The 21,408-nt window shown below is 38.3% G+C and overlaps 1 protein-coding gene across 7 annotated transcripts in view; it reads right to left on the bottom strand.

Moving 5' to 3' along the window:
* Positions 1-21,408, bottom strand: part of tead4 (TEA domain transcription factor 4) — a 61,337-nt gene that overhangs the window by 37,069 nt on the left and 2,860 nt on the right. For 4 of the 7 annotated variants that reach the window (XR_012400111.1, XR_012400112.1, XM_073942602.1 and 1 more), the window contains exon 2: positions 16,255-16,567. Coding sequence is in view for 2 of the 7 variants with exons in the window: in XM_073942602.1 (XP_073798703.1) it covers positions 16,255-16,261 (7 nt within the window). In the remaining 5 variants the exon portion in view is untranslated. The remainder of the gene's footprint in view (positions 1-16,254; positions 16,568-21,408) is intronic. The other 3 variants (XR_012400113.1, XM_073942605.1, XM_073942604.1) reach the window with 1 other exon arrangement.

A 21,408-nucleotide genomic window follows, 5' to 3' on the forward strand; every position in this document is an offset into this window, starting at 1 on the left:
TGTCAGACTGAACCATGAAGAGTGTTGACAGAGAGTTTGAGAGTGAACATATCTAAACCAGTAATGTTGACCAACCCGAACACACGTCCTGTGTGCTGGGTCATTTATCTGACTCCAGACAAGATCTTAGCTCAAGTTGTAATTGCATTTGTCAATCTGAAAGCAAGACTGTGAGATCGAATCCTTCAGGCGTTTCCATCAGATGCAAATATCACACCAAATACAACAGTCAGGATTATGAGCCCTCCTGAATTATTAGTGCAGGAAGTGCATTTTCAGATTTCACTTATAAGAGCAAACTTTTTTTTTTCCTAATGACATGCACAGATGAATTGTTCACCACAAAACTTTAACTTTAAGATGAATTGTTCACCACAAAACTAGCAATGCGAGCTAACAACATCAATATGATCAGCTTTGATTTCATTTGTACTTTAAAAGTAACGCCTTTGCTGACAGACGGGTCACACTGAACAGAAGCTGAAGGAAATGAAAGGCTCCGACTCTAACAGCAGCTGCTCTGTGTGTCAATGTTTAGAGAATCTGCCTTTACGCCTGCCTATAAATCTCGCCGCTCCGTCCGGCCGGCTGGACTCGGGTTACTAGAACTAGTATACACTGGTTATGGTAGAAACCCCCCTAAACACACTTTTACTTGACTAAAACACCAGAGAAATGACTTTGTGGCACGAGAGGTTCACACTTTCTCCTCTCTGATGCTATTTAATTTAAGACAGATATTGTTATTGTTAAGTTTAGACACAGAAAAAAAAATACTCGAAGATGATTCCTTGGATTTACATTTTTATTTATTATTATTGTTTAAGTGGATGTGAAAAATGCTGAATTTAAACAAACAAGTTAAGTTGAACATTCATTCATTTTCCTTTGGTAAATATAAGACCATCTGGGAATAGTTATATGAACGTAAAGTCTTATATATGAATGTCTCTTTATGAAAACCAATTCCAATACCAACCTTGTAACTATTATCTGTTCTGTTTACATATATACACTTACAGGCCACTTTATTAGGTACACTTTACTTGAACCAGGTTGGAGCCCCTTTTGCCTTCAGAACTGCCTTAATCCTTTATGGTGTAGATTCAACAAGCTACTGGAAATATTCCTCAGAGATTTTGCTCCATATTGACATGATAGCATCACACAGTTGCTGCAGATTTGTCGGCTGCACATCCATGATGCCAATCTCCCGTTCCACCACAACCCAAAGGTGCTCTATTGGATTGAGATCTGGTGACTGTGGAGGCCTTTTGAGTACAGTGAACTCATTGTCAAGTTCAAGAAACCAGTCTGAGATGATTCACGCTTTATGACATGGTGTGTTATCCTGCTGGAAGTAGCCATCAGAAGATGAGTACACTGTGGTCATAAAGGGATGGACATGGTCAGCAACAATACTCAGGTAGGCTGTGGCGTTGACACGATGCTCAACTGGTACAAATGGACCCAAAGTGTGCCAGGAAAATCTCCCCCAACCCATTACACCACCACCACCAGCCTGAACAGCTAATACAAGGCAGGATGGATCCATGCTTTCATGTTGTTGATGCCAAATTCTGACCCGACCATCCAAATGTGTCAGCAGAAATGGAGACTCATCAGACCAGGCAACGTTTCTCCAATCTTCTATTGTCCAGTTTTGGTGAGTCTGTGTGAATTGTAGCCTCAGTTTCCTGTTCTTAGCTGACCGGAGCGGCACCCGGTGTGGTCTTCTGCTGCTGTAGCCCGTCCGCCTCAAGGTTGGACGTGTTGTGTGTTCAGAGATGCTCTTCTGCAGATCATGGTTGTAGTGAGGAGGAGGAGGAGGAGCCGGCCGCAGGGACGACAACCGGGATCGAGTCTGGGGAACAGTGGTTCCAGAAATCAGGTAAGATGAAAAACAGAATCTGAAAAATAAGGGCGAGAATGCGGCGGGATCCGAAAACACGAGAGCTTTTGCTTTTTTTTTTTCTGGACGGCTTTTCCAAACCATCGGTTGGGTTTATGGAAGGAGGAGGAGGAGGAAAAGAAGGGCAGCCGGGTCGGCCGATCCGGCGGTTTTTCGCGCAAGAACAGCGCAGGCGCGAACGGCACACGCTCCCGAGAGGCGAAAAAGCGCGCACAGGGGCCTCTCGTGGATCCGTGAAAACAAAAAACGCTCGAATACGTACCTCCCGGGACGTATCTCACGGTCCGCAGAAATGTCTGCAGGGCTACGTTTCCATAATGAGCGGGTTGTTTACTTATTAGGGGTTGCTACAGCGGAATGAACCGCAAACTATTCTGACATTTGTTTTACACAGTGAACGCCCTTCCAGCTGCAACCCAGTATTGGGAAACACCCATACACTCTTAAATGCACACTCATACACTACAGCCAATTTAGTTCATCAATTCCCCTATAGCGCATGTGTATGGACTGTGGGGGAAACCAGAGCACCTGGAGGAAACCCACACCAACATGGAGAGAACATGCCAACTGGCCCAGCCGGGACTTAAACTAGAGACCTTCTTGCTGTTAGGCGACAATGCTAACCACTGAGCCCCATCAAAAACAAGTTAATCTTAATTTTTCTGCAATAAAATAAGAAAAAAAGAAATACAAAAGAATCTGTTCTACTGCAGACAGAAATTCCCCTACTCTACATCCTCGCATTAATTTAACAGTAAATGTTGACTGCCCCTTCAAGTCTAGAGCTTTAAAAATAAATTCATATTGAGACTTTTGAAAGCACATCAGAGCGCAAAACCTCCTCTGAAACTCAATGAGACGTGTGTGAGATCACTGCGGACGTATTTATCAGCCAATAAAAGTGGAAGGATTCACTTTTAAGATGCCGCTCATGTTTAAGCTTCCAGAGGCATCTTGTGAGATCTGGCTTTTGGCTGCACATGACTGTATGTGTGAACGTTTCCATAAACATATCTTTGATCTTATGATGATGATGATGATGATGATGCATATGGCAGAGTTGACACACAGCAACACTTTAAAACCAGCCAGAGCACGGTAGAAACAACTTGGTTTGTTTATTTCAGTGTTTCCTGCACAGTATCTTTAGTACTATGGCCGTTTTTGTCTTGAAATCACATCACAGTGTGTTTTAAATGTGATTTACAAGTGTAACTGGGTGCTCATGGGTAAAATTAAACAAAAAAGAAGGTAATGATTCGCACTCAATTGCTTCGTACTGGTTTTATTTTTACTTTTTCTTACATTTTACGGGTGACACTGAGGAAGGCTTTGTGCCGAAACGTCTGTTATCACCCGTAAAATGTAAGAAAAAGTAAAAATAAAAACAGTACGAAGCAATTGAGTGCGAATCATTACCTTCTTTTGAATAATAGTAACGATCAGATTACCGCACCAAACCTAAGAAGTAACTAAAAAAACCGCAAGCGCGCAGGACAAACTTCAGTAACTCGGCACACGTAAAATAAAACACAACACATGAACACATGACGTGATGATCCCAAGGATTCCATATCCGGGACCAGGCCATATCCTGAGCTGCTGCTGCGCTGATGGTCGTGGGGAGTGGAGAACATGAGTCTGATTCCAGCGACGCTCCAGGGACAGACGAGTCTTCATTGAGGCCATCTTCCAGCATAAACCACGGCGAATGAAGCTCTGCACAAGACTTTTGGCCAGCGGAGAAATTAAAATGGTCGTGCTCAACTGAGTCTGGTTCTCTCAAGGTTTTTTTTCTTCACTCCCATCAGGTGAAGTTTTTTTTTCCCTCTCCGCTGTCGCCACTGCCTCGCATGGTTCAGGATTGGTAGAGCTACGCATCGATGAATTTGCTCTTCAGTGTTTGAACTTTCAGTAATGATTAAATCACACTGAACTGAGCTAAACTGAACTGAACTGAACTTAAACACTAAAACCTGAACCACACTGTTCCAGTTACGGAACCACACTGTTCCAGTTACTGAACCACACTGTTCCAGTTACTATGACCATTTATGTGAAGCTGCTTTGACACAATCTACATTGTAAAAGCGCTATACAAATAAAACTGAATTGAATTGAATGAAGCATAGTTTAAAAAAAACAAGCAAAGTGGTCTGCTGTCTGATTTTACTATTGATTGTTATAACTAATTAATTAATGAATCAAAAACACTGATGAAGGAAGTTTGATTCCCCTAAGTGTTTCTTATAAGTAAAAACAAAACCGTTTAATTTATGTGCATTGTTCAGTTTATATATATATATATAAAAAAAAAAGTATTGCAAACAAACATTCTGAATGCACACAATTGTTCCTATAAGTAGTTTTGAACACAACGCACACTAAAGCATATTAAAAACTGAACAGAGAGGGTTGAGTTATGTGTTGGGTCATTGTGTTCATGAGGGCGGAGCTACAGAGGGGTCATTCACATCAACCCTGCTAGAGTGAAAACTGAGCCACAGTCATCTGAACCCCCCCCCCCCACACACACACACACACAAACACACCAAAAAAAACAAGCAAAATGCACTCAAATGTAGTCAAAATGTACCAAAATCAAGCTAAATTAAATCTGCCAATGAAGAAAGCAAATTTGTCTTGGTAAGAATTCTTGAAAGTAATTTAAATATCAAGTAAATAATAAATTGAATTTTGTGGAACCCTGCATTATTTTACAGAAAATATCATTCATTCATTTTCTTGTGAGCTTAGTAACTTTATTAATCCGGGGTCGCCACAGCGGAATGAACCGTCAACTTACGCAGCAAGTTTTTAAGCAGTGGATGCACTTCCAGCAGCAACCCATCTCTGCGAAACATCCACACACACACACTCATACACTACGGACAATTTAGCCTAAATAGGAAACCCACGCGAACGCAGGGAGAACATGCAAACTCCACACAGAAACACCAACTGAGCAGAGGCTCGAACCAACGACCCAGCGACCTTCTTGCTGTGAGGCGGCAGCACTACCTGCGCCACTGCCTCGCCCATTATATACCATCTCTATAAATGTATTTGTTTTATTTACGATCATTTATCATTCATAATTTTCTTTAGACCCGTAATGCTCTCCAGAATCTGACAGATTGATTAAGCACAGTCATCTGAAGCGTTGTCATACAGTGTTATGCCTGGATTTCATCAATAGCCTTACATTCACTAACACAGACTATATCTGAAGTGTTTGGAAGTAATTTGCGTTTTCCTCCTGTAGAAAAACGTCATAAGAACAATGCTTAGTGGCTCAATGTATTACAGCAGTGCTTTTAAAAGACTAAACACTTTATTGATATAGTGTACAGCCAAGCACAAGTGGTCAGAACACAAACGAGTCACAGGTGATGAAGCATTAAGCATTTCTCCGAAAGAAAATGCTAGCAGGCGTCTGTAGCTCCACTCATGCTCCGCCTCTTTTCCCCAATCCGCTTGTTAAGTGGTGACGTGTTTGTGAGGTATGTAATACTGTTTCCGGGTCTAAGCCGCCATTCATTTGAGTGGAGAAATCATTCGTTTATGATCACGTTTTATTCCTATCACACATTAAAGTTAATTTTATATAAAGTCATAGTGTACACAACAATCTCTGAGCTTGATTTTCGAAAGCCTTAAATCGCTTTGTAAACGTTTATTATTACCATTTCATGAGTCTCCCCATTCAGTTGAATAGAGCACTAGGACCCGGAAGCCGCTTCGCGTGACGTCATACTTAACAAGCGGATTTGGTAACCCCCGGTCTGTGTGATGATGCGCAAACAAAATTGCGACGGTTGGCCACGCCTACTTGTAGCTTTATTTGCGCTCTTCAGAAACCTACGGGTGATGTCACGGATACTACGTCCAAATGCTTTACAGTCTATGCGGGACCCCTAATAAATAAGACACTAAGTCGAACGAACAAACACACACACACACTTATACACTACGGACAATTTAGCCTACCCAATTCACCTGTACCGCATGTCTTTGGACTGTGGGGGAAACCAGAGCACCCGGAGGAAACCCATGCAAACGCAGGGAGACCATGCAAACTCCACACAGAAAAGCCAACTGAGTCGAGGCTCGAACCAACGACCCAGCAACCTTCTTGCTGTGAGGCAACAGCACTACCTACAGCGCCACTGCCTCGCCCTCCGAACGAACAAACTGTATATTCTTTTCCTCTGTCCCAACCCTACCCCTAAACCAACCCACACAGGAAACAATCAGCATTTTGGGGACCAAAACATGTCTCCGAAAGCTAAAATATTACTGGTTTTCCTATATTTGTGAGGACAGTTTGCTTGATATACATTTGATCCACACCATAAGGAGGACAAGGCACGCACAAACACACACACACACACACACATCTCCCTGAGAATCCGACAGAAGCCGAAACAACATCAGTGTCACGCAAAAGTACAGCAGCTCCTCAACAACCTCATGAATCTAAAGTCCCTCTCTCTCTCTTTCTCTCTCTCTCTCACTCTCCTCCTCTTCACATTCCAACCATTCCTGATCTGTGAGTCCTTCAGTTTCTGCTCAGCTCCAATAAACAACAACACACACACTTATGCACAAGACAGACGCTTTGAGAAGAAAATCTGACAGACTGATGTTTCTGAAAACATGACTCTCGTTCTGTTAGTTTGTTAAACATCTGGGAGAGAGACAGAGATGTCTCCTAATATGACAGATACTGAGTCCAAATTACACACGCACACTAGACTGTAGGAGTGAAAGTCGAGATGGTCAACAAGCGTCCTCAGAAAGAACTGACTGACCTCTGACCCCAGCCCGACCTCTGACGCTGACTTAACCTCAGCACAGCACACTTCTCATTAGAGCACGCAGACAGAAACAAACCTCGAACCTGCCTGTGAAAACTCAAACCCATGTGAGGGCCGGACGGCTTTTTCCAGCGCTTTCACAGCTGGATGCTAATGAACGTCTGCATCAGTGTGTCTGCAATAGCAAACTACTGTACTGCTCACACTGTTCCTGCTGTATTCTGTAAGCAGCATGTTACATCTATTGCATCTGTTTAACCATAATGTGACTGTACTGCAAAACGAAAGAAAATGCTTTTGTCATCAAATGTGCAATTAATTGTCTGTAAGTTTCTGCATTTCATTTTTAAAAATCTAACCAGGATTTTGAGTTTATATACAAAAAGTGTAACCTAAATTACTAAAACATCTGTAATAAGGGAATGATCTGAAAAAAAAAAATTGTACTTCAAATTTGCGCCCTCTAGTGGATTTGTCATCTAAAACGTACAACAAAATGTACTATAAGTAACGTAATTCAGATTTGCAAACATGTACACAGTGCCCTCTAATGGATTTGTCATCTGAAACGTACAACAAAAGTAACGCATTTCATATTCATAAATATGTAAACAGCGCCCTCTAGTGGATTTGTCGTCTGAAATGTACAACAAATCGCACCCCAAGTAATTTATTTCAGATTCATAAAAATGTAGACTGCGGCCTCTAGTGGATTTGTCTTCTGAAACATTAATCAAAATGCTCCTCAAGTAACGCATTTCAGATTCTCAAAAATGTAAACAGCACCCTCTAATGAATTTGACATCTAATTCGTTCACGCCAGACACGGAATGCGCATCAAGTGCGAGTGATTTACATGTTAAGTCAATGCAATTGCGCGAATAGACATCCTGCGGCGCTATACCAAGCGGCAACCTCTCGCTCTCTCTCAGGAAGCCAATACGGAAGTAACTAAAACTGCAATTCATTCGAAATTCCGCTAGTCCTGGCCGCTCCTGGCTCCAAAACAGAGCAAATTTCAATTGAGCCCACTGTTAGAATGGCCAACTTTACAGCAGAAAAAAAGATGTTTACAGCCTGGTACAACAAAAGATTTTGGTTCATACAGCTAATATTACCCTTCATGACAACTGTGAGGGGGGTGAATTTTTTTAGAACTCATCCGTTTCCTTTATATTAAGTTATATTAAGTTTGCATAATTAAGGGCGTGGCCACTTGAGTGACAGCTAGGTCTTGTTGGTCGCCGTCACGTCACCTCAGCTGAATCCTGCAGATTAGCCACTGAACTTGGCATATTTATCGTATTTCTGTGTTGTTTTACGTGGCTTTACACAGTCAACTGCCTTTTGGACTTGTTTCCTACACTTATTTGATGGAATGTCATGCTGAGTAAACTTAATTGTGCTCACAAACCGTTCACGTGGCCTCCGTTTCCCATGTGAGTAAAGTTATATACTTATATACCATCTCTATACATGTATTTGTTTTATTTAAGATCATTTATCGTTTATATTTATATTTAGAGCTGTAATGCACTCCAGAATCTGACAGATTGATTAGCTGTGGGCTCTAGAACAGTCATCTGAAGTGTTGTCATACAGTGTTATGCTGGATTTCATCAATAGTCTTATATTCACTAACACAGACTATATCTGAAGTGTTTGGAAGTAATTCGCGTTTTCCTCCTGTTGAAAAACGTCATATGAACAATGTTTAGTGGCTCAATGTGTTACAGCAGTGTTTTTAAAAGACTAAACACTTTATTGATATAGTATACCACCAAGCACAAGTGGTCAGAACACAAACGAGTTGCAGGTGATAAAGTATTAAGCGTTCTCCCAAAGTAAAGTGTGTCTGAACCAGGTCCAAGCAAACTGTCAGCAGGTGTCTGTAGCTCCGCTTACTCTCCGCCTCTTTGCTCTTGTTTGGTATCCCGCCGTGGGTGTGATGACGCGCGAACAAAATGGCAACGGTTGGCCGCGCCTACTTGTGGCTTCTTTTGCGCTCTTTAGAAACCTATTGGTGACGTCACGGATACTACGTCCATATATTTTACAGTCTATGCGCTATACGCGCCAATGGCGTGGTGCGAATGACGCGAATTGCGCGAATGGTGCGACGCGAATGGCGCAGCGCGAATTAAGCGTTTTTTGTGCGTTTGACGCATGTTTCGCGCAAATTGCTTGAGTTCAAAAGTCTGAACTTCAGCGGACATTCGCACCACGTTAACCAATCAGTAGCTTGCTCTTGTGGGGGCGTGATTGTGACGTACACCTGTTGTTGGATTCCCGGGGGAAATTCTCCAGCCGACACCGACAAAAAGTTCATCAAACTGGGCTGGGCTCAGTCAGAAGCACCGCTGAAAGCCTCCATCATCCAGCTTCAGTTTCTGGAGGAGTTTATGAGCTTAAAGAGCTGGATGCCCCTCTGAAAGAATCTAGTGGACTCAGACACGACCCTAAACGTGTCAATGCTGTTTTTCAGTCTTCATAAAGCACACAAACACTGTTATTTTCTCAATAAAATCCATGTTAGCCATTTAGTTATGAAGCTAAAGTCACCGGGCAGACAGAAGCCCTGCCCATCACGCGAGCCCGCGTCTGTTCTAAAGCGGATTTGATGCGCGAATGAAGTGGGGTTTGACGCGCGAACGAAGCGAGTAAACTCAAATGTGCACTAGGCTATTTACGCGCGAATTATCCGCCCGTTCCACGTCTGGTGTGAACACAGCATGAAACATACAACAAAACGCATCTCAAGTAACATCTTTCAGGTTTGTAAAAATGTAAATAGCACCCACTAGTGGATTTGTTATCTAAAACGTACAACAAAACGTACTTCAAAGTAACGCATATTAGATTCATAAATATGTAAACAGTGCCTTCTAGTGGATCTGTTATCTGAAACATACAACAAAAGTAACGCATTTCAGATTCATAAATATGTAAACAGCGCCCTCTAGTGGATCTGTCATCTGAAACATACAACAAAACGCACCCTAAGTAACGTTTTTCAGATTCATAAAATGTAGACAGCGCCCTCTAGTGGATTTGTCTTCTAAAATGTTCATCAAAATGTACACCAAGTAACGCATTTCAGATTCTCAAAAATGTAAACAGCACCCTCTAATGAATTTGACATCTAAAATGTTCAACAAAACATGTCTTAAGTAACATTTTTCAGATTCATGTATAAAATGTACCCTTTAGTTGATTTGTCATCTGAAACGTACAACAAAAGTAATGCATTTCAGATTCCTAAAAATGTAGAGCGCCATCTGTGTGTTTGTGTGAAAATAGTACTTGTCTTGAAAATATTATATTAAAATAAATAAATAAATAAATATATATATATATATATATATATATATATATATATATATATATATATATATATATATTATTATATTATATATAATATTATATTAAAATAAATAAATAAATATATATATATATATATATATATATATATATATATATATACATACATACATATATATATATATATATATATATATATATATATATATATATATATATATATATATATATATTTTTTTTTTTTTTTTTTTTTCAACTAAAATATTATTTCCAAGCATCTCACAGCTGGTATTTCTCACTCCACAACACTAAACCATGAGAAAATGTCCTTATGTTTTAAAGCACTTGAGAACAGGTGTAAAAGTCCTCCTTTGTGTGCGCTCTTATCCTGCGACGGGAACCATTAAACCATGGCAAATGTATTTCCTTTCAGCGGCTGTGTGTAATTTTACGGCTTGATAAAGTCGATTCATAACGGTACAGTCAAGTGTTTGCTTTGGCAGAGCCGGTTAAGTTTTTGCCTCAAGCACCAAAAAAAACTACCCAAGAGATGGAGGTGTAATCAGACGTGCATCGAGCAAACACCACCAGTAAAAACAGGGATGCTGTATTAAAGGGATAGTTCACGCAAAAATGTACATTTCTTCATAACTTGTTTACTCACATTTTGATGGTTTTAAACTTTTTGGAGTTTCTTTCTTCTTGTTCAACGCAAAAAAAAAAAAAAAAAGATATTCAGAAGAATATTGGGGAAAAAGCAGCCATTGACTTACATAGTAGAAACAAAAAATGACAGCATCTTCATTTTTGGGTGCACTGCCCCTTTAAATTTTTTCATTCATTCATTTTCCTTTGGCATAGTCTATGATTTATTAGAGGTCGCCACTGAGGAATGAACCGCCAACTACTCCAGCATATGTTTCACATAGCGGATGCTCTTCCAGCTGCAACTCTGTAATGGGAAACACCCATACACTCTCACATTTACACACACACTCATACACTACGGCCAACTTTATCCAATTCATCCACAGTGTATCGCATGTGTTTGGACTGTGGGGGGAAACCGGAGCACCCAGAGAAACCCACGCCAACACAGGGAGAACATGCAAACTCCACACAGACTCATACTCACACACACAAAATCTTGTAAACACTCACACACAGACACTCTCGCACAGGCATGTGTATGCACGCATTCACACACACACACACACACACACACACACACACACACACACACACACACGCTGTCAGTCATCAGGGTCGCGGGAACAGGTGCACGCCGCAGCTTCAGTGTGTTTATTTGTCCCTCTGTGCTGCAGATGCTCAAAGGGTAAATGTTCATTCTGGGCTCGGTTTACAGCCGCTCTGCCTTGAACCCGGAGCTCACGGCGTGCCATTCCTGACGCGTTTCGCCGCTCCCACACACACATCCACCCCAGATGCCCCCCACGACCCTCCCTGCCACCTGCCGTAACCCTTTATAAAGCTTTATAGAGTTTCACAGCTGATCGGAGGATGACAGACACACACACATCCTCTCGCTTTCCTTCATTCTGGCCCAATCAGGCGTCATCGCTCATTTCTGCACATCAACGGCTCTGGATCACACACACACACAGATGGACCGACGGACATTTATAGGAAAAACACACTCTGGGTCGGCTATTTATAGTGCTATAAGGGGTTGAGCTAATCTTCTAATCCACATTAATGGATGAATAGTGTAACACAAAAAAAACACAAAGACAAAAAGTTGTTTTTGTTGACAAATAAGTAAAAAAAATGTATGTATATATATATATATATATATATATATATATATATATATATATATATATATATATATATATATATATATATATATATACAGTATATATATATATATATATATATAATTTAGTAATGGGGCAGCACGGTGGCTTAGTGGTTAGCACTCTCACCTCCCAGCAAGAAGGTCGCTAGTTTGAGTCCTGGCTGGATCAGTTGGCATTTCTGTGCGAGTTTGCATGTTCTCCCGGTGTTGGCATGGGTTTTCTCCGGGTGCTCCGGTTTCCCCTACAGTCCAGTCCCCTACATGTTATAGGGGAATTGAATAAACTAAATTGGCTGTAGAGTATGCGAATGAGTGTGTATGGGTTTCCCAGTGTTGCTGGATTGCATCTGGAAGGCCATCCGCCGTGTAAAACATTTGCTGGTTCAGTTGGCGGTTCATTCCACTGTGGCAACTCCTGATTATTAAAGGGGCTACACCGAAGGAAAATTAATAAATTAATGAGTTTAATCCATCCACACATTAAAAATGCAGGGTTGTATTTACTCAATGTTGGGTCAAATATGGACAAACTTAGCTTTGGGATAATTTTTATTTAATTAAATCATAAATTTACTTTTTTTTTTTACCAAACTGTTAGATTTGCACATATTTTAGCCAGTGTTGGATTAATAAAACATTTTTAGAGTGTATATATTAATCAATCAATCAATCAGTCAGTCAATCAAACACTCTATCTGAAAGATAGAGCAATTGTCGTCAAGCAATTGTACCAAATAAAGGTCTAAGAATGGGAACCAAATAATTTGTTAATTATTAAAAATGCTGGGTTGTTGTAACGAAATAATGTTGGACCATATTTGACCCAACTATGGGTTATAACAATCCAGCAATTTTTAGAGCATGATAACTAGGCCCACATGGAATCCATGGAATTCCATAGATTTTCGGCAGATTTTCCACAGAATTCCGCAGATTTTTAGCCCATTATTAATTCTGTTTATTAACTTGAGTAAATGTGTAAATCTGAATTTATTCCGTTTTTATTCAGTAATTTATTACTTTTTATTTAATATATTAAAGCTTTAGTTATGATACTCCGCTGGATACTCCCAAAATAATTCCGCAGATTTTTAGCAAAATTCTCCGCAGAAATAGCAAAAAATGTCCGCAGATTCCGTCTGGCCCTGATGATAACCAAACAACCAACAAAACAACTGAACGATCAATCAGCAAATATGAAGTCTTATTACCAAACGAAGGTCAAAGAATAAGAACCAAATAATTGGCTTCCTCTAAAAAATGCTGGGTTGTTGTGTAAACCAACGTTGGGTGAAATATAAACAAAATAATTTTGGACCATATTTGACCCAAATTTTAGAGCATCTTAACCAATCAACCAACCAATCAATCAATCAATAAATCAACTAATCAATCAAACAACCAATCAACTGAACAATCAATCAGCAAATATGAAGTCTTATAATTGTACCAAATAAAGGTTCAGGAATGCTGGATGAAATATAAAGCCAAAAATATGGTTTGTCCATATTTGACCCAACATTGAGAATTTAAATCAACCAATCAATAAATCATACAATCGCCTAATCAAACAATCTGTCTGAAGTTATACAATAGTACCAAATAAAGGTCAAGGAATGGGAGCCAAATAATTGGTCAAAAAAATGCTGGGTTGTTTTTGACGCAATCAATCAATCAATCAATCAATCAATCAATCAATCAATCAATCAATCAATCAGCAAATATGAGCCACACAATAGTGCCAAATGTCAACAAAGGTTAAGGCATGGCAATCAAATAATTGGTTCACTGAGAAAAATGCTGGGTTGTTGTTACCCAACATTGGGTGAAATATAGACAAAATAATTTTGGACGATATTTGACCCAACATTGGGTTATAACAACCCAGCATTTTTAGAGCATATCAATCAATCAATAACCAAATAATTGGTTTACTCTAAAAGAAATGATGGGTTATTTGCAATTTGTTGGTAAAATATAAACAAATAAAATATGGTTTAACCATATTTGACCCAATATTGGGTTACAACCCAGCATTTATTAGAGCATATCAATCAATCAATCAAACAGCAAATAAACAAATGATTGTTGTTGTTTTATTTCTAAAAAATGCTGGGTTATGTGTGATTTGTAATTTGTTAGTGAAATATAAACAAACAAAATATGGTTTGACCATATTTCACCCAATATTGGGTTACAACAACCCAGCATTTTTAGAGCATATCAATCAATCAATCAGCCAATCAATCAACAAAATCAATCAGCAAATATGTCAATAGTACCAATAAAGGTCAAGGAATGGGAACCAAATAATTGGTTCACTCAAAAATAAATAATAAAAAAATGCTGGATTGGTGTCACACAACATTAGGTGAAATATAAAACAAAATAATTTTGGACCATATTTGATCCCACATTTGGTTATAACAGCCCAGCATTTTCAAAGCATATCAATTAATCAAGCAACCAATCAATCAATCAACCAACCAGCAAATAACCAAATTAGGGTTGTAACAATATATCGGTATGACGGTTTACCACGATTTGAACGTGCACGATTATCATGCCATGAACAATTGCATATCAACGGTTTTAACCCTTAAAGACCGAGACAGCCGCCCGCGGCTAAAAATAAGTATTGCTCTTAAATGTTTAATAACTTTTGATCCGCTGATCCGATTCATACAATTCAAAGATTGACATAAAGAAGAGAATCTCAGCTTTCCAGTGCTGTATCACATAACATTCGCGGACTTTCAGAGGCTCCGGAATCAGTGCGGTTACGTCATCAACATTTGACAACGCTGATTTGACAAAGAAACGCTCGTCACTGTGTCTCCGGACAAACCAGACATGATACATTGATGCATTGTCCCTCCTCCATGCCCAGATTGGTTCAAACTCGCTATATCACAACCAATAAGTATAGGTTTCGCTTTTGTTTGTGGACCAACACTGAGCTTTTTGAACAACACGGAATGAGAGATAGGCATACATTTATGCGCGGCTAAATAAAATGCAAAAAAAAGTTTTGCATGAAATAATTCTTATACTAAGTACTTTTGCATGCACAGCAGCACAGAAACATGACAAAACAGTGACACAGCAAAGACGAACTGCTGCTCTTGCTGTTTTCAAAAGACGCAAATGAAGATGCAGCTGTTTGTCTGCATTGCAGACAACCATATCCATATCCATATCCACAGACAACCATATCCATGCTGGCACATAAAACCTAAGGATGTTCCATATTGAATCTAGTTTCGTTATGTAACTATTTATAGTATAGTAAATATTTATATCTATTTTTTACTGAGGATTTGCACCATGTTTATTTGGACTTTATTTGGACTTTGACACATTATTTATTATTTTCTTATTTTTATTTGTTCATTGTAAGTGGTGTTGTTTATAGTAACTAAAAATATATTATTTGGAAAAAGTCAAATTTGCTTCACTGTTCTATTATTTTGTAACATTTGTAACATACCGTATACCGCGAAACCGTCAAACCGTGGTATTGTTTTAGACGATTATCATACCGTGAAAAATTCATACCGTTACAACCCTAAACCAAATAATTGAATAGTACTGATAAAGGTTAAGGAATGAGAACCAAATAATTGGTTCCGTTAATGCCTCTATCAGTATTTACAAGGAACAAAATATCAGGGAAACCTAAAACTCCACCTTCATCTGTGTGTGAAAATTCACCAACATTTCTGCTTTATATTCTAATAATTAATAATTAATTATAATAATTATATATGATATCAACATATATACTATATATCTGTACAGTTGAAGTCAGAATTATTCGCCCTCCTGTGAATTTGTTTCTTTTCATATTGATAAACGAATTTGATTTTCATATAGATGTTGAACAGATTCAGGAATTTTTCACAGTATTTCCGATATTATTTTTTCTTCTAGAGAAAGTCTTATTTGGTTTTATTTTGACGTGAACAAAAGCAGTTCTTAATATTTAAACATCATTTTAAGGTCAATATTTTCAGCCCCTTGGATTGTCTCCAGAACAAACCACTGTTATACAATGACTTGCTTAATTACCCTAACTTTACCCTAATTACCCTAGTTAAGCCTTTAAATGTCACTTTAAGCTGAACACTAGTATCCTGAAGAATATCTAGTCTAATATTATGTGCTGTCATTATGGCAAAGATAAAATAAATCAGTTATTAGAAATGAGTTATTAAAACTATTATAATTAGAAATGTGCTGAATTAAATTTTATTTCTGACTTAAACTGTATGCACAACATTACACACTAGTTATCATGTGTAGCCGATATATTTCAGCACATAAACCGCTGATTGGCTTTAAATCTGGCGCAGAGAGGCAGGAGTGGATGGGCATACCGTACATCTTGCCCTCATCAGAGAGAATGATCTTGCGGCGTCCGCAGGGTGGGTAGATGGCCAGCGCCTCCTGAAAGCTCTGCTCGATGTCTGGACTCCACACGCCCTCGGCATCGTTCTCCAGGGGCTTGTCCAATCCCTCGCTCAAGTCCTCGCTGGCGGCCCCCGGGGAGGACGCCGATGCCCACTCGGACGACAGGGTGCTGGAGGGAGAGACACAAACGCCCCGCCGAACACTGAGGACGATCTGGAAGAGGCCGTGGCTGGGAAAACACAGGATTTTCCAGGTCTGGAAATGGGCTGATGTGCAATCCTACAAAAGAGAAGCTAATTTGTTAGAGTTGCACTGAAGCTTTTATTTAAAGAAGGCTGAGTAATAAAGCTGTGCAATATGACTATATTTATATAGGTTTTTTATGCAACCCAGGCTTATTCTGATTATGTACCCCTACATACATTTCTGGAGAGTGCCAAACACGACCCAGGGGCTACGTTTTTTTGCAGTTTTTGCGAATCCACCAGAGGCTGTTGTGTACGCTTTGAGACCTCAAATTTCTCTCGCGAGTGCCATTCGTGCCTGCTGTTCTCGCGTAAATTCACCATAGTCGACTCACTGACTAATCGACTCACCCGATCACCCACTTCCCTAAACCCAATCAACTGTGTTTTCAAAAAGAAATCCAGAAAAAGAAAAGAAAAATTACCACTTTCTTATCGTTATTTACGTGTTTATTTTTTTTATGCTTTTGTCTTACCTGCTTTCAAGTTTGTTCAGAGTGAGTCACTTTTTATATGAATGGGTGAATCTTTTAGTGGAGACTCACTCTGAACTTTTTATATGAATCAGTGAATCGTTTACTGGAGACTCACTCTGAACTTATAATTTGAATCAGTGAATCTTTTACTGGAGACTCACTCTGAACTTATTATATGAATCAGTGAATCGTTTACTGGAGACTCACTCTGAACAAATCATTTGAATCATTGATTCATTTGCTGGAGACTCACTCTAAACTTATTATTTGAATCAGTGAATCTTTTACTGGAAACTCACTCTGAACTTATTATTTGAATCAGTGAATCTTTTACTGGAGACTCACTCTGAACTTATTATTTGAATCAGTGGCTCTTTTTCTGGAGACTCACTCTGAACTTATTATATGAATCAGTGAATCTTTTACTGCAAACTCACTCTGAACTTATTATTTGAATCAGTGAATCTTTTACTGCAGACTCACTCCGAGCTAATCATTTGAATCATTGATTCATTTACTGGAGACTCACTCTGAACTAATCATTTGAATCAGTGAATCTTTTACCGGAAACTCACTCTGAACTTATTATTTGAATCAGTGAATCTTTTACTGCAGACTCACTCCGAGCTAATCATTTGAATCATTGATTCATTTACTGGAGACTCACTTTGAACTAATCATTTTAATTGGTAAATTATTCCACGGAGGCTCGCACTAAACAAATTATTGCAATCAGTAAATCGTTTACTTGAGACTCATTTCAAATGAACAAATCATTTGAATCAGTGAATCATTTACTGATTCATTTTGCAGTTCATTTTGCCATTTTATACATTTTACTTATGTTTTGTAGCCATTCGACTTTAAATAATGTCTAAGAATTATTATTATTTTTGTAATGTTCAATGAATTTCCAATATTTAAACACAAACACAACTAAAATTAGGAGAATTAAGCCTCCATTTTATATTATATTTATATTAGTTTGTGTCCTAATATGTCCCCAAAACACATCTCTCTCTAAGTAAATCTGCTGCTGTACATCTGTAACCTGTCAGCATAGCACCATTAAAATAACATTGTATTTGTGTTGCTGCAGCGTTTTAACCTCACATTTTAACCTGATGGCAGATGTGTTGTTTTAGTGTTATTATCACGTTAGCGCTGCGTTATTAGAGAGTCCGGTGTGTGTGTGTGTGTGTGTGTGTGAGAGAGAGAGATCAGAGCGGTGCCTTCGGCTGCAGCTTCACAATATGAGCTTTAGATGAATGTCCGGCCCGTGGCGGAGGTGCGCTCTCAGCTTTACATTCCAGCCATGATTACGCTGGATTTTATGTTGCGTGTGTGTGTGTGTTTGTTTTGTGCTGTGTGAGTCCAGCCGGAGTGTGTTTATTATGCATGTTACTTATACACACACATGAATGTATTCTGTGTCTGTGTTTGTGGGTAGGTAAGTGTGAGTTTGATTATGTGTGTGTTTGAGCATGTGATCTTGTGTTTGTGTTTATGTACTATTTTGATATGCATTTCATAGCAATCCCATGTTTATATTTGCTTATTTTTTTCAATATTTTTTATAAACTTTAACATTAAAATAAATGTTTTAAGTGTTTTTTATTATATTCATTCATTTTCTTGTTGGCTTAGTCCCTTTATTAATCTTGGGTTGCCACAGCGGAATGAACCGCCAACTTATCCAGCATATGTTTTACACAGCGGATCCTGTACCCACGTCTTTGGACTTGTTGGGGAACTCGGAACACCCGGAGAAAACTCACGGCAACACGAGGAGAACATGCAAACTCCACACAAAAACGCCAACTGACCCAGCCGAGGCTCGAACCAGTGACCTTCTTGCTGTGAGGCGAATGTGCTACCCACTGCATCGCCATGCAGCCAAAACTCATAGCATCTTTCCCAAATAAAACTCACGGCTGTATTAGAGCAAATGTTTTGTTTTTTTATAAATCTGCAAATGTGTTAACAAGTCTGTGTTTGTCTGTCAATATGGTCTGCTGTGTGTGCATTAATGAGGAAAAAATTAACCTAAATGATTTTAGCCTAACTATAACAAAGACTGAAAAATGTAAGGGGGTCTGAATATTTTCCATACCCACTGTAAGCATCCAAATATTTCACTCAAAAAAAATTTTTTTAAATCTGTCATCATTTACATCTTTATGACATTCTTTCCTTAGCTGAACACAAAATAAGATATTTTGAAAAATGTTGTAAATGGGTAACCATTTTGACTTCCATGGTATTTGGTTTTCCTACCATGGAAGTCAATGGTTACCGGTTTCCAACATTTTTCAAAATGTCTTTTGTTCAACAGAAGAAGGAAACTCGCAAAGAGTTAAAACAAATAAAGAGTGAGTAAATTATGACAGAATTGTAATTTTTTAAATAAATACCATTATAAAAAATAAACAATATATCAATAATGAAAACAATCATTACAAATGTTCCTAATGATCTTTTAATGGCTTTAAAGTTGCTTTAAAGGGGCAGTTTACCCAAAAAAGCCAATGTACTTACTGTTTACTCTCCCTCCCATGGTTTCTGAAAACCTGTAACCATTAACTTTTATAAAACAAATACAATGGAAGTCAATGGTTACAGGTTTCCAACATTTTTCAAAATATCTTCTTTTATGTTCATTATTTATTACTATCTATTTGTGTACACTATTTTTATTTTTGCTATTTACTCTCCCTTAAGTGCTTTCAAACCATTATATGTTTCCTTCTCCTGTTGAACACAAACTAAGATGTTTTGAAGAAAGCTGAAAACCTGTAACCATTGACTTCCATAAAACAAATACAATGAAAGTCAATGCCAATGCTTACCCATTTCTAAATTTTTTCAAAGTTTTTTTGAGAAATATTGAAAACCTGTAACTATTGACTTCTACAGTATTTGTTTTTCCTACTATGGAAGTTAATTAGTTACCATTTTCCAACATTCTTCAAAATATCTTCTTTTGTGTTCAACAGAATAAAGAAACAAGTATGAATTCACTTTAAAGGGGTAGTTCACCCAAAAACATTTGCTCAAAGTTTACTCTCCGTCAAGTGGTTTCAAACCATTATAAGTTTCCTTCTCCTGTTGAACACAAAATAAGATATTTTGAAAAATGTTGCAAACCTGTAACCATTGACTTTAATCAAACAAATACTAAAGTTAATGGTTACCGATTTCAAACATTTTTCCAAATATTTGAAAAAATGTTGGAAACCCGTAACTATTGACTTTCATAGCATTTGCTTTTCCTACTATGGAAGTTAATGGTTACCATTTTCCAACATTCGTCAAAATATCATCTTTTGTGTTCAACAGATGAAAAAAAAAATGTATGAAGTTGCTTTAAAGGGGGAATAAACCTAAAAATTACATTACTCGCTATTTACTCTACCTCAAGCAGTTTCAAACCATAATGACTGTCTTTTGTTGAACACAAAAGAAGATAGTTAGAATAAAGCTGAAAACCTGTAACCATTGACTTCAATAAAACAAATACTAATGGAGGTCAATGGCTCCCGGTATCCGACATTTTTGAAAATATTTTTAAAAATATTGGAAACCGGTAACTCTTGACTTCCATAGTACTTGTTTTTCCTAATATGGAAATTAATGGTTACCATTTTCCAACATTCTTCAAAATATCTTCTTTTGTGTTTAACAGAAGAAAGAAACAAGTATGAAGTCGCTTTAAAGGGGCAGTTCACCTAAAAATGAACATTTGGTCACTGTTTACTCTCCCTCAAGTGATTTCAAACCATTATGAGTTTTCTTCTCCTATTGAACACAAAATAAGATATTTTGAAAAATGTTGCAAACCTGTAACCATTGACTTCAATAAAGCAAATACTAATGGAAGTCAATGGTTACCTGTTTCCAACATTCTTCAAAACATCTTCATTTGTGCTCAACAGAAGAAAGAAACTCGTAAAGGGTTGAAACAAGTAAAGAGTGAATAAATGATGGCAGAATTGTAATTTTTATAAGTGAACTAGCCCTTTAACTAAATGTACAGAGCTAGGTTTCACACAGATGCAGCGTTTAATAATGCTCGCCTGTGCTTTTTATTAAAACCACACAATCATTGGTGCGAGCAGGTGGACGGCGGCCTCGTTCCACCTGTTGTTCCAGTACAATATTATTTATTCCCTCGGGTGCAGACGGGACGCAGGGCACTGATTCCTCACTCCGACACGACAAACATTCAGCCTCCAGAGCAGCTGATATAAAGATATAAAAAACTGCCTGATCCGCTGCTGGCTGCAATTTCTTTATTTGCTTTTAGACTGTCTGAGGATCATTCATTTAGTAACTAATAGAACAAATAAAATACATAAAATCATCTGAACTGTGCAAAAGCAATGTTTCAATACCCATG

This window comes from Danio rerio, chromosome 25 (genome assembly GCF_049306965.1).
Source record: "Danio rerio strain Tuebingen ecotype United States chromosome 25, GRCz12tu, whole genome shotgun sequence".
Classification (NCBI taxonomy): Eukaryota; Metazoa; Chordata; class Actinopteri; order Cypriniformes; family Danionidae; genus Danio; species Danio rerio.